Here is a 15,165-nt window from a genome sequence, read left to right on the forward strand (position 1 = left end):
TGTATCGTCTTCGACGTTCGAAGGCAATGAGGTTGAAGCTCAAAAGACATGTTCTTTTGAAATTTTGAAAGGAAAGAATTTAAAGCATAAGTGCTGGGTGTTATGCCGTTCTTATGTTTCTCGTCATGTAGGAAATTTTATGTTTTCTGAGAAACCTTCCACGCGGTTGCCTACGTTACACTATGGAATTTTGGGTATATAACGATAACGATAAGCTAAAGCATGATGCATGATAAAATATTATTTGAAAATAATATAAATCTGTCGGTGTGGAAAATGGCAAAATTAAATTGCTTCTGCTAGAATTACAGTTTCCTGTGTAAAATCAAGAAAGTCAATAGCTAGAGAAAAAACTGCAACATTTTTTTTTTTCTATTGAGTAAAATGCAAATCCAACAAACTAAATATGTAAATAAAATGCAAACAAGCGTTTTCAATGTGAAAAGATTACTTTCGTAAGTCCAAACACCAAATAATCACATGTTCGAATTCTACATGGTTTTTTCTAACTACATGTTTATCTAACAATAAATTGTTTGCCCATAAACCCCCTTTCCAACCAACAAACAATACAAAAACTCTGTTGCTTATCTGACTGGGTGTCCTGAATTTTCCGTTGAAAATGGAAATGCAATCGAATAAGGTAAAATCGTGTTTGCTGTAATATAACAGAAAATTTGATGGGATTGAGGCTTGTACTTGAAGCGAGACCGTGGAAACGTAACGGCAGGAGCAAATAAGTCGAGCTGGCCAAACTTATACTGTGAAGTGTATGAATGGTTCGTCTTTTCTATGTACTTTTTACCGTCGTTTCGCAGTGCAGAATAATAACAGATGGCGTTGCTTCCGCTCAGCTGTCTGGTCCAGCGCAGCGCCATCTGTTATCATTCCACTTTTTCGCAAGTACTGGCTGCATTATTTTCATAGCAGAATAAACGTATCAACATAGAATTAAGGGATTTGGCCGTACGCTCCATCATGATATTACGAATTTAATTGTACAATTTTACACAATTTAATCATCAGAGTTGTAAATGTCGTACCTCAATTAACTATGCTTTGCAGTTTATGATATTTTGGCGCAAAATTTGAATTTAATAAGGCATTTTAATCTCGTTGTTTCTAACAACATAATGCTGGGATTGCCCCAGCATAAGTCTAAAAAAATTCTTTAAAACGACACGGTAAAGGTTACTTCACAGATCGCTTTTTTATCGAAACCGAACCTTAAACCCTCCTTACATTCAACGTTATTGACACACATACAGGCATTGCTATCTGGATCTACATTTAATGCATGTTATAGACGGCACGACTGTATACGTATTGAATTGAGGAACTATTTGTACAACTTGTTCATGGACGTAATTGAAGTAATGTCCAGAGCAGCTGACATTTTTCAGAGCAATTATAGTGACATTTAAGCTTTTAGTTTAATAATACCGAATTGGACATAAAGAAATTTTCTTTTCTGGTTGGAAAATAATTTCTTTCCATGAAATGATGTGATTATTTGCAGTGGATATAAAAGGTTTTTTTTTTGTTATTATACGTCGAATGGATTTTGATGGGAAGAGAATGTTTCGGGACAAATGGTGTTATATCGAAAGAAAAATCGAACGTTTTGTATATTATTGTAGCATGTGGGTGACATGTGTTAATGATTTTTGCATCGATTTTTCTTCGCTATATTTTAAAGTCCACCGACAAGGACAAATCTGACGTGTGAGACGCAAATACTACATTGTTACTTCCTACAAGCAAATCGTACACATCCTATACGTACATATATTAGGCATTTTTCTTAATTTAAGTATAGTTTCCAGTTAAAAAGAGCACTCCGTTTAGCCTCCGTTTACATGACAGTTGTAAAATAGAACAAAGGAACTGTTCCGACGAACCAAGATGTTCTGGTTCAATGTTTATTTGACCAATGGAGTAAACTTTTGGAGTACCCGATCTTCTGGGAATGTTGCTTAATTTTCTGGTCACAGAGAGAAAAAACACGTTTTTTCTTTTAATTCGACGTTTCGCCACTATTTAATGGCATCTTCAGGAATAAAACGATTCTGCAAATACAATGAATTTTGCATATCGTAAATAAAAAACTAGAGACACAATCGTCCTATATCTATAACCATTGAACAATTTGGATATAGAAACTTACTTTAAATCGAATTTCCAATTGGGAAAATTCTTTATCTTTTTTCAGTTCGACTTCTTACTAGAGAAATTTTGAATGTAAAAGAACTTGCAAAGCATGACAGGCAAAAATTGCCGAACAAAAATTTTTTTTTTTAAACCGAACAAAACAGTGTTGAAATGGTTGAAATACACTTTGTCAAAAATATGAACCGCTCAAAAACGCGGGAAAACTGTAATAACAGATTTGAATATTAATCCGAAAACTTAACGTCCAAAACGTTATGATACACTTTGCTGATACTGTCAACATCCTTCCTAAAATTCATCGAGTTATTTGTCAATTTACAAACAAGAATACGGCACACCTATGGGACTCCCGCTATCTCCAATTTTGGCGGACATTGTTATGGAAAAGGTGCTCGATCTGGCGATTCCACAATTCGATTTTGTCCCGGTCTTATTCGTCAAATATGTTGACGACATGTTTACATCTGTACCCACCAACTTTGCTCAACACACGATCAACATCCTGAATTCGGTGAACCACAGAATCCAATTTACAAGCGAAGTTGAAAAGGATGGACAAATCCCGTTTTTGGACGTGATAGTTTTCAGAAATAATGATGGCACAATTGGTACAAGATGGTACTCTAAACCATCCTCATCAAATCGGTTGCTAAATTTTTTCTCAAACCATCCATTTCAACACAAAACTGGCGTCATTGATAATGCAATCAACCGCATATTCGGACTGAGTGAAACGACATCACGCCAGCAGAATACGATCGTGGTGAAAAACATATTGGAAGCCAACCATTACCCAGCACACTTGATCAACAAGGGGATCCGTAAATTTTTCCATAAGAAAAACAATCGTGACACAACACTGAGCACAGTGTTAAAGGAACCGATTACTTACAAGGGTATCAGCTACATTTCATCTTGCTCGGTAAATATTGGTCGTGCATTATGTGAAGAATTGGATGACGTGAAGGTCGGCTACAAACCGTTCAAGACTAACAGATCCAATTTCTCACAACTGAAAGACAAAACCAATCCACTGGATAAGTGCAATATTGTTTACAAGATTCCATGTTGGGGCGACGGTTTTTCAAAAAACAAGTGCGAACTTTGCTACATTGGTCATACGGGTAACAAGTTTGGTGACAGACTAGGACAACATCAAAATGATGTGAAGAAATCAAACGACGAAGTAGAAGCTAAGAACGGTCAGACAGCTTTGGTTCGTCACTTCCAAGATGGACATGCGCCCGATTTCGAAAACGCTTCAATATTGATGATGGAACCCAACGAGTTCAAGAGAAGAATACTTGAATCGCTAAACATCCTGACAAATAACTCGATGAATTTTAGGAAGGATGTTGACAGTATCAGCAAAGTGTATCATAACGTTTTGGACGTTAAGTTTTCGGATTAAGATTCAAATCTGTTATTACAGTTTTCCCGCGTTTTTGAGCGGTTCATATTTTTGACAAAGTGTATTTCAACACTGTTTTGTTCGGTTTAAATTTTTGTTCGGCAATTTTTGCCTGTCATGCTTTGCAAGTTCTGTTACATTCAAAATTTCTCTAGTAAGAAGTCGAACTGAAAAAAGATAAAGAATTTTCCCAATTGGAAATTCGATTTAAAGTAAGTTTCTATATCCAAATTGTTCAATGGTTATAGATATAGGACGATTGTGTCTCTAGTTTTTTATTTACGATATGCAAAATTCATTGTATTTGCAGAATCGTTTTATTCCTGAAGATGCCATTAAATAGTGGCGAAACGTCGAATTAAAAGAAAAAACGTGTTTTTTCTCTCTGTGACCAGAAAATTAAGCAACATTCCCAGAAGATCGGGTACTCCAAAAAAAAAAAAAAAAAAGGAACTGTCACGTAAACGGAGTAAAAAAATGAAATAAATTTAATTTCCACTCCGTTTGCGTGACAGTTCTTTTGTTCTATTTTACAACTGTTATGTAAACGGAGGCTAAACGGAGTGCTCTTTTTAACTGGAAACTATACTTTAAGTTAGAAACAACGTTTTTCTTAAGAGCGTACAAGGGTTTAGCTTCGGACAAAAACCACATGCTATTGCGTCATCTCTTTTAATTGAAGTGAAACTCGTATTGTGTCTTCAATAACAATAGACACACATCTTAGAAATATAGTGAAAACAAAATGGCCGCCGGGATAGAAACAAAATTGTTTTTGGTTATGTGATTATTCTCGATGTACTGCCGAAAAAATGTACCTAAAGTTGAAAAAAGTGTTGCCTTGACGTGTTTTAATTGTGAAAAATATTCATGAAAATGAAAATATTATAAATGTGAAAACACCTTTTGGTTAAGTAACCGTCCGTTCATTTTTTGTTGTATTCCATCTCTTGGATCCTGAGAATTATGTTCCTAAACATGCCCTATTTTTCGCAATTTTGGTTCTTGTCCGCAGCTTGTACGTCCTTAAACAACGTGGGAGATAAGCGACGAAGTCGTGATATTTTAACTCTCTTTGGGAAATAGTTATTTTCCTAACGCATGCTACAATGCCTTTTCAATGCTCGCCTCCGGCTCGAGCTTGAAACCTCTCATTCACTAAAAAAAACCTTTAAGCATAAGTTAGGAACAACGTTTTTCCTAAATGAAGCTTATAGTGACTTCAGAAAATAAACGTTTTATTGACAAATAACTGGATACATACCACCTTTTGGGCAGGTCAGTTCCCTTGACTGACAATTTTTTCTATATCTTTTTAATCAATTTCATTTTATTTTCCATTGTTAAACTTCCTAAACATCACAAATGACTGATATCAAAACCTTCGCTTGAGTACAAATTCTTTGGAAAAGTACTTTTTCTGTTCTCTATTTTGTTGTAAAGCGGCCAGATTTTGAATCAACAATAAATCATAAATAGACAGGGACTCGTGTGAATTACGGCTCTCGCTCCGCTCTCCCCACAAACTTCCCACTCGTATAAGCTGTCTATTATTCAGTTTCATAGTCTTATTGGTAACGCTAATCAGAAGTAAAAGATGCGAATGTACGGTAGACGTTCTTGCCTTACTTTTATGTACAAAAAGGATGAAAAGGATTTTAACATGAATAAAATAGCACGACTCGTGCGAATTACGGCCCTCGCTTCGCTCTGGCCGCAAACTTTACACTCGTAGGAGTTTTAAAGTTTTCTGTTTGATTGTTTTTTAGTGTCATCCCATAAATTTGAATAACGACTCCAAAAGTGGTTTTTCATAAAATTTTATAAATATTTTATGTCATTGCGTGAAATCTACTACTTTTGCCCGTGATAGCTGACTATCATGCGTGATAGCTGGATATAACTAGCCCACAAAATCAAATTCCATCAAAGTAATCTTTTTCGATTGACTGAATTTCCAACAGTGGAAAATACTGTTTTTCTGGAATAACTTCCAAATCCTTAATCCCACATAGCCCATCTTCGAACTTAACCTCAGGAATTCAATTCTGCGTCGATTAAAAAAATAAAATTAGTAATTGCTTGATAATTACTCAAGTTATCGTGTTTACAAGCAAAATATTGGGACAAACAATTCCGTTTTTCATAACATATCATACAACCTTTCATTCAAACATTTTAGGTTATTTTCCGGCATCCCTGACTTACAGTCAAGGGAATTATTTAAGTTTTTTGGAAGCCGAAAGCTCAAAAATGATACAAACTGAATTAATTGTTGTGTAGTGGTTTTAAACCAACCCACCCTATGCAGATATTAGAATTCCATACATGAATTAAAGTATCGCTACAGAATGCAGAAATGTATCTGAAATTCCTATTTGAAAATCATTAAATTATTCTGACAGAAGTTAATCATGACTGCCAACATATACATGCATGAACATATGAGTAGATCGTATGCAAAAATATAAGAGCACTCGAGATATTTTATTACAAATAATATTCTTAAAAACCACAAAATATGAATGTATGAATTATTCAGCCCTTAAATATGAATTTCAAATCCATTTGCTCGTAAGACTTGTTTATATATTTTAGTAAATTCGAAACTTCATGTGCTCATCTCTAACCGTATTTCATTTCAAAAATTAATAGAGAGTTTCGATGTACTTGAATATAAAAATTGTTACAATAATTACATGATTTGCAGTTTTCATCAAGTTTTGCTGCAAACGATGCTCATCCACGTGGACATGTGTGTGCTTCATATAGAGCCTGTTTAATTGAAACTATTTTTTATATACGCGGCCGTTGAAACACTCGAATCTCTCTTTAATAGGCGTGTGCGATGGATGAATGGATCGGGACAGGCGTGGTCCACAAAAAATTGTTATCATCCGTAGATGCTAATCGATTTTTAACAGTCGACGAGCTTTGATGACTAACTATACGAAAGATACTTTTTCGAAAAATTTCTTCAAAGGGGCTCATAGGATTACGATGCCGTGTGTAATTGAAGGAATTCGAAGCACGGAATTCGACGGTAAGGGCAAAGGGTTTGCCTATGTTCATAGATGAAAAAAAATGAAATTTGGGTCATTGGACTAAGACCGCTACTAGGGCCCTATAACTCGAGTAAATTTCATCCGTTTTGCGTAATTTTTGTTTCATTTGGAAGGTAATCGAAGGCCGAATAGAATGTTGTTGAAAAGATTGTTAAATTTGAGTCCTTGGACTATGGCCGCTACTAGGGCCCTATGTGTATTTTGCATATAACTCGAGTAAATTTCATCCGTTTTGAGTAATTTTTGTTTAATTTGAAAGGTAATCGAAGGCCGAATATAATGTTGTAAATTAAATTTTAGGGCTATTTGAAATTAATGTTACATTTGAAAGGAACGTCGTAGGGGACTTCGTAATTGCGGTATGCGCAATTCCTAAGATGCACACATTTCATAACAATTTTACTTTAACTACATTTACGGGCGCAATAGGCTTACGGTAAAAATAGGGCGACAGACGCGCTAGGGTCACGTACGCAATAGATATACGTGTTCGTACGGGGCTCAGTCGCAGCAAACGCTCCGACTGTTCTGATGGCTCGTTTTATTGCATTGGACTACAAATGATGGTATACAGATCGTGAAAAATGGAAAATGGAAAATAATAACAAAAAACGAATGTGTTATCTGTCAAATATTTTGAAAGCTGTAATATTTTGTAAACCGGTGTAAAATGATGTTCGTACCACAAGTTGCAAAATGCGTCTAAAATGTGTTTAATCACAGTCCAAAGTTAATAATTGGACTGTAATTCACGCCGTTAGTGCGGTCGAAATTCAAAATGGAAAGCGGTAGGTCTTTCTAACGTAGAGTCATTTTCATACAAGGAAGCGTTGAAATGTATTTTTTGGCTCACTTTTTCATCGAATCGTTCACTCAAAATTTAAATTTTAGGCACACTGACGGCGTGAATTAAACACATTTTTCACGCATTTTGCAATTTGTGATACGAATATCATTTTTCATGCATTTTGAATGCATTTTTCACCAACTGTGTAACTGATTTTAGTTCAGACTCACATTTCGACATTTAGTGGTTATTTTACTTTCATTGCTTCTTCGCAGTTTGGATATAGACATTTTTGGCTGCATAAGGCCCGTCATTGAGAAATGACAGGACAGTTTACCGAAAATGTATGGAAAATTTTATCACAAAAATTCACCAAAAAAATTCAAAGAAACTCACCTCTTATGCTTTCCATTGTATTCGGGCATAGTCTCTTTAGGTCGCCAAGGCATATTTGAACACTAAACACTTTTTACTCGATGCAAAAACAAAGTTTTTTTTTTGTTTTGTCGCGACAAAAACACAGAAAATATTTCGACACAACTGTGACACTCCGCTACTATAAGTACTAGAATGAATGTTTGCTGTGTTCACTTCGGCGGTAAAATATTTTCATTCAAAAAAGTGTCAATTTTTTAAGGCTTTACGAGAGCTCAGCGGACATTCTTTCAACGATGGTAGAGCATTTATTAAAAATTTAGCCTCTCGTAAGACTGCGCTGAGCTTGACTTGACTTTGACTTTCGCAATAACAAGCTTGCCCCTATGGGCTATCCCATGAGATTATTTGAACGTGAGGACTTTGAATTGAATGATCACGAATGAAAATCAAGTCCTAATCCTCCCTTTTCTCTCTCGTAGACTCGGTTCATTGTACACCAAGAGAACAATCGTGTACTTCCTCTCGTCGAGCATACACATTCACTTTCGCACTCTGCCTCCGTCACTTTGACGTGCCTTAACGTTAACGAGCTATTATTTTAACATCTAATATATCAGAAACAATCTTGCAAATTTTCAACAAAAAAATGTTCCAAGAAAGAATACTCGAATCTAAAACAACGCACTACAAAACAGGCACAAGACCGATCTAAAATAAGAGGCCTACTCGACGCAATAGTCAGAATATTTCATGTAGTTTTATGTTGGTATGAGATTGAGGCTTGTAACTGGGCCTTAAGGCCCGTCATTGGGAAATGACAGGACAGTTTCCCGAAAATGTATGCAAAAATTTATCACAAAAATTCACCGAAAAAATTCAAAGAAGCTCACCTCTGATACTTTCTATTGTATTCGGGCATAGTCTCTTTAGGTCGCCAAGGCCAATTTGAACACTAAACACTTTTTACTCGATGCAAAAACAAAAAGTTTTTTTTTGTTTTGTCGCAACAAAAACACAGAAAATATTTCGACACAACTGTGACACTCCGCTACTATAAGTACTGGAATGAATGTTTGCTGTGTTCACTTCGGCGGTAAAATATCTTCATTCAAAAAAATGTCGGACATATTATAAAAATCATGAAACAGTTGACAAAGGGTAGCGTATACAGTTAATAATGCTCATCGACCATTTTTTAAAGCTTTACGAGAGCTCAGCGGACATTATTTCAACGAAAGAGAATATATATTAAAAATTTAGCCTCTCGTAAGACTGAACTGAGCGTAAATAAATGTTCGTTTCTCTTTAGTAAGCTAAGAAGACTTCGCGAAGTCTAATTATGCCACCTCTTTCAATAAAAATATCGGCTGAGGTCGAATAATTCTCCGCTGAGCTCTAATAATTCTCCGCTAGGCTTCAGGAAGTGTCTGTTAGGCCTAAGGAAGTTTCAGGAAGGCTTAATGGAGCTAATCGGACACTCAGCGGATATCTGCCAAAGCTAAGTGGAGTCTTATTAAATCATAGCAACAATTATTAGGTATCCGCTGATGCTTATTGAGTGTTCGCTTAGCTTCATTGCCTTACTAATAAGTGCTAAGGTCTGACGGACTCTTACTGAAGCCTAGCGGAGAATTATTAGAACTCATTAGAGGTTTGTCAAAGCTCAGCGGAGAATTATTAGAGCTCAGCGGAGGTTTGTTAAAGCTCAGCGGACAATTATTCGACCTCAGCCGATATTTTATTCAAAGAGTTGGCATAATTAGACTCAGCGAAGTCTTGTTAGCTTACTAAAGAATTGGGAGAGGTTACAATTTTAATAAATGTCTACCATCGTTGAAGGGTCGGACACTTTTTTGAATGAAAATATTTTACCGCCGAAGTGAACACAGCAAACATTCATTCTAGTACTTATAATAGCGGAGTGTCACAATTGTGTCGAAATATTTTCTGTGTTTTTGTCGCGACAAAAGAAAAAAAAAACTTTTTGTTTTTTCATCGAGTAAAAAGTGTTTTAGTGTTCAAATATGCCTTGGCGACCTAAAGAGACTATGCCCGAATACAATGGAAAGCATAAGAGGTGAGTTTCTTTGAATTTTTTCGGTGAATTTTTGATAAAAAATTTTCCATACATTTTCGGGAAACTGTCCTGTCATTTCCCAATGACGGGCCTTAACCAACATTTAAAATGTGAACTATAATAAACCAAAAGTTCACATTGTTATGTTGGTACAAATATTATCACTGCTGTGTGTAAACAGGCTCAACAGCAATTAAGATTATGCTGGAAAACTTTTGTTCTCGAAACTTTAAATCCTTTCACGAGCGGTACTTTGGGAAATAAACCTCACATCCGCACTATATTTTGTGGATGAAAGATGTTTTGAGGCAGCTTGTTTGTGGAATGTGCTTTGAGAGAATAATGTGCAAAATGAATGTAGAGTCATGTTGAATTTGCACAATATTCTTAGAATGTAGACTATAAACACGTTTATCCGGTATCGGATGGCATGGTTACTTCATTGAGATTAATGCCATTCTTGTATTTTAGATCCTTCGGGGCATTATTTTATGCTGTGAATGATATGTGCGTATAAAAAAAAGGAAAATATTAAGTTGGAAGGTGCGGGAATTGCTTAAGAGATAACGTATCATTTCCCTTTCCACATCAATTAAATTATTTACGGTTTTTATTCATTCAAAAAAAAAACCGATTTGGTCAACAGAAATTTTTCAGTACAGTGAACGACATCTCAAATGTCACATTTTTCTGAGAATTTTATTGTGTCATTGCAAATTCACAATGACATTCTCTGAAAAAAATGACAGTGAGACATTTGAGATGTCGTTCACTGTATATAAACTGTGTTCAAATTTTTGTCGCTAGGTATGTAATATTCATTTACATTCGCCTTCCATCGAAAATACGACTTTAAATCGAATTCGCATATTTAGAAAATGTCAAAATGTTCACCGCTAACACATAGACAAATTTGTAATCTCTAGGGATGAAATATTGGAATTTGTAATCTCTAGGGATGAAATATTGGAAATTGTTAACCTAGAGTTAACAAACTGGAAAGCGCCGTGTATATCAGTGCCTATATTCGCGAAAATATTTTCACAAATTTTCTCAAATTTTCTCGATTTTCTCAAATTTTCACAAAAAACTTTTTGTGAAAATTCACGAAAATTTGAGAAATTCGTGAGAATTTGAGAAAATTCGTGAAAATATTTTCGCGAATATAGGCACTGGTATATATGATACAAATCGATCATAATTGTAGTAGACATAGCAAACTGAGAGACTTCTCTCTCTTCAAAAACGAATGCTGTCAAGAATCGTTGTCGTGTTGTTGCAATATTTTTGTGTGCTATTGAAGGGATCGACATAGTTTGTGTTTGTTTGGTGCTTAGTTTTCGATTAAATTGATAATTTTTGGTGTTTTTCGTGATTTTCGATGAAAGGCGAATGTAAAAGCCATTAAATGACTCGGGTCGAAAAAGATTTTAAAAAATTCTCGGTGTATGTGTGAGCCTCGAGGGTATTGTAACATGAGAATGCGTGTTTGTGAACCGAGGTTTACACATACACCTCGAATTTTTAAAAATCGTTTTTCGACCCATGTGATTTAAATAACTATTATCTGCCTAGAACGATAATCTCGCATTCGAAATGACGAAATTCTTCAGATATTGAGATCCCCTAAAATTCTGTTCAAGAATAAGATTGAAACGATATGATCACTATGTTGAATTGTGCCACAAGCATTATTCGCTTAGAATATAAAAGTCTTTGTGCTTTTAGATGGGGATTATTGCTAAACACGATTCTGTCAATAATGTTTTTGGTCATGCATTTTCCTCTGCAGGATTTCCCAATATTTTGCAACCACCTGGTATTTCTAGAGACGACGGTAAAAGACCTGATGGTATGACAGTAGTTCCGTGGAGTCATGGAAAATCACTTTTATGGGATGTAACAATACGTGATACTTTGGCTCCTTCATACATCAGTGAATCCTCTAAGAAAGCAGGGTCTATTGCAGATAAAGCGGAGAGATTTAAGCATAATCATTATATACGTCTTAAAGAAAACTATTTATTTACCCCCCTTGCCTTTGAATCATTAGGTTGCATGGGTCCAGAAACAAAGAAATTTATTGACAAGTTGGGATCGTTGATGAAGAGAGCATCAGGGGAGCCACGTTCCAAAGATTATCTGTTGCAGAAAATTTCTATTGCCATACAAAGAGGCAATGCGGCATGTATTCTTGGAACTTTAGGAAGTAATAGAGCGGATGATTTTTATTTATTGTAATATTTGTTGATTGAAAAGATCGTTTTTTTACTGACTGCGCCGTATGCGAGCAGTCTTTTTTTTTCGCTTTGAATAAATAAATATAAATATCTTTGTGCTGTATATAAGAACCGATAAATTCACGAAATCTCTGAGATTCTCGATGCCAAAATAAACTGGAGAGAAACCGCTTCAAATAGGACAAAACTTAAGAATTTCTGTGTAGTTACAAATTGTTATGCGTTTCTGATGACCCAAAATATATAAATTTTCTAACATTCCCGTAGCATAAATACTAAGACTAAATAGGTCAAAAATATTTATATTTACTCATCGAATGAGTGTAATGTTTTCCGAAATTGATTATACACAAAATTTAGAGTAAATAAAGGCAAAACTGCACAAAAACTCGATTAAAACTTGCAAAAAGCTAAAAAAATACAAAAAATGTCACTTTGGAATCTGGTTGACAAATGCACAATGAAAATATTATGAAAAGAATTTGACATATAAATGTCATGTGCCAAGGATGCGGATCTCAAAACGGTCGAGGTACAGCCGATTGTCATTTTGGTAGATGTGTGTTGGTTACACAACCTCTTATGATTAGTATTTTGGACATTGTTGAGTTTAAATTAGACTCAACAATGTCCACATTTGACCTGCAAATTTTGGTTGACGAATAAGTTCTGAAAGAACAGGTTAAGATACTCATAAAAGCAGCTGGCATTAAAATATCAGTGCTTCTATAGCTTCAATATAAACATTTTAGCAGCCTGTATTTTTAGAGTTTTGATTGACGCTACCTAATGCTTGGACACGCAAAGTAGTTAATGAGAACTTAAAATATGCCAGGTTCTGAAAGAACAGGTTAAGACAACTCTCAGTTGATCACAAATGTGGTGACACACAATTTATAAAATTTGGTGTCATCCGCCTTCGTGGTTGTCTTAACCTGTTCTTTCAGAACTTTGAAAATATGTACGTAATGCCGATCGACAAAATCAAAAATGAAACTGAATTTGTATTTAGGTGAATTCTTCGAAGCGGTCACTTATTTTTTCGCGTTAATGCCACAGCGAAGAGCTCAAATAATTTGAAACGCAACAGCAATACAATAGCAACTAGTTATTTTTGATTTAATGCCACCACGAAAAAAAAGGCTGTTGGCCCAACCTCCTAATAATATACAACCTTGGCAACCACAGCGGATCATACAGGTTTCTTCCAAGGTCGTTCAAAATGTCAATCGTCATCCACAGAGAAGCCAACACAACCTCACTTTGAAGTTTTAACGAACAAATTTGTTTAAGTTGCGGTTATGTTTGCTTCTGTGGATGACGGTCGGTTGTTTTCGGCCTGTCAAAATTCGTTTTTACCGTACGATGGAAGAAACCTACTGATACAGATTGTGCGCTGTGTGGAATTCATTGAAAACGTGGAAATCATAAGATGACAGACAATTGAGATGTCGTGGACTGTAACTTTGTCTTTTAAACAAACTTTCTATCTGCGCCATATTTTCCGAGTTATGAGTCACATAATTCAATCGCTTAAAATGCTTATAGCTCTGAAATTATAAACTTTAATGAAAATTTCTTTAAATTAGTTTCTTAGAATTACATCCTTGACATACCATGCAAATTTCAGCCATATCCACAGAGTAGTTCAAAAGTTTAACAGTAACAAACTCACAAACTCACGAAGGTTGATAAAATTCATCTATTTCAAAATGAATGGATTTTCACACTTCTTCGTACAAAATTTCCAAGTTTTGAAATTTAATATCTCGGCCAAATCTCGTTGAACTCGGATGAACGCCTAGAATAAAATACTTTGGGGGTAAAAGGAGGTAAAGTGGAGAAGTCCTACGAAAAAAAATCAAATTTTTTGGCGTGAACGGACTTGCGTCACGGTCCTTCACTAACGTCATGTCCATCATTTGGCTATATTAAATAAAAAAATAATTAAATTTCGCCTTTTTCTTCCGAATTTCTTCTTGGATTTCATAAAATTATTTTATTTATTCAAGACAATAACAATTGTAATGCATTTTAATTTCGTAAATAATCCTTCGAAAACTTCTGCAGATTATATTTTCAAATGTTTTATTATGTTTTGTTGTAATAACATTATCAAACCCTCCGAATGTAAATTCTCATGTAGCATAACAAGTTTTTTTTTTAAATTTTAAATATTACCACTCAAGCGAATACACAAAAATCATGGAAAATTGTTTTATGCCCCCAAACTTTGCCAGTGCCAATTTTTCGTTCCCTAATATAGATTTTTTTTGCGTTGCTAAATGCTCATTCAATATGCACAACGGTTATGGGTCTAATGAGCCGAACATTTTTGTGAACTAAAAAAAAAACTTGTAAAAACATTTTGGACGCATGAGTGGAAACAAGTGTACAAGGTTTTTTCGGTGAGTTTGAACCATAGCAGGGATTATTAAATTTTTATATGTTGCGAAAATTACTTTAACGGAAATAATAAAGTGCATATTTAATTCGAACATTTGCACACACAATGGCCGAGATGCGATATAAATACATGAATTGTAATGTAACGCTTGGAATGATTTGCGAAATTGCATGGTGCTGGCTATTTTCATTCCATATTATTACGAAAAATTATTAAAATTCAGCAATAAAAATGGGAATTCAATTTGCACAATCGGAGTTAAATAAAAGTGGAAAAGTGTGTAATTGCCCCAGATGATGCAACAATATCAAAATGAAAAATAAATATCTCTATGCTATGGAATGGACCGCCTCGCTTAAGCAGTGTTCTACATTTTATTATCTTTTATTATCCCTTAATGATGCTAGATGATGACCTTTATTGCGAACATTATGACGAACATTCTGATGACGTGTAAATCAAACATTTCCAGTGATTGATTGAGAATCCAACAAAAAATTTTGGTTTCGTTAAATGTTTCGTTCATTCATTTGTATGGCTTTGATGTATACGTGGACGTTCTTAATGTGGATGACATTTCTTAATGTGGATGACATTGCTTAATGTGGATGACATTTCTTAATGTGGA

At 34.9% G+C, this 15,165-nt stretch overlaps 1 protein-coding gene across 1 annotated transcript; it reads left to right on the forward strand.

The window, feature by feature from the left end:
* The first annotated feature begins 2,512 nt into the window (after window positions 1-2,512).
* On the forward strand, window positions 2,513-3,583 carry LOC119078137. Its single transcript, XM_037185612.1, has one exon. It carries the CDS (start codon window positions 2,513-2,515, stop codon window positions 3,581-3,583), a length of 1,071 nt encoding a protein of 356 aa, XP_037041507.1.
* The last annotated feature ends 11,582 nt before the right edge of the window (window positions 3,584-15,165 follow it).

This window comes from Bradysia coprophila, unplaced genomic scaffold (assembly GCF_014529535.1).
Source record: "Bradysia coprophila strain Holo2 unplaced genomic scaffold, BU_Bcop_v1 contig_24, whole genome shotgun sequence".
Classification (NCBI taxonomy): domain Eukaryota; kingdom Metazoa; phylum Arthropoda; class Insecta; order Diptera; family Sciaridae; genus Bradysia; species Bradysia coprophila.

Coding starts and splice junctions, on each gene's coding strand:
- LOC119078137 (XM_037185612.1), top strand. CDS start 2,513: ATGGGACTCCCGCTATCTCCAATTTTGGCGGACATTGTTATGGAAAAG.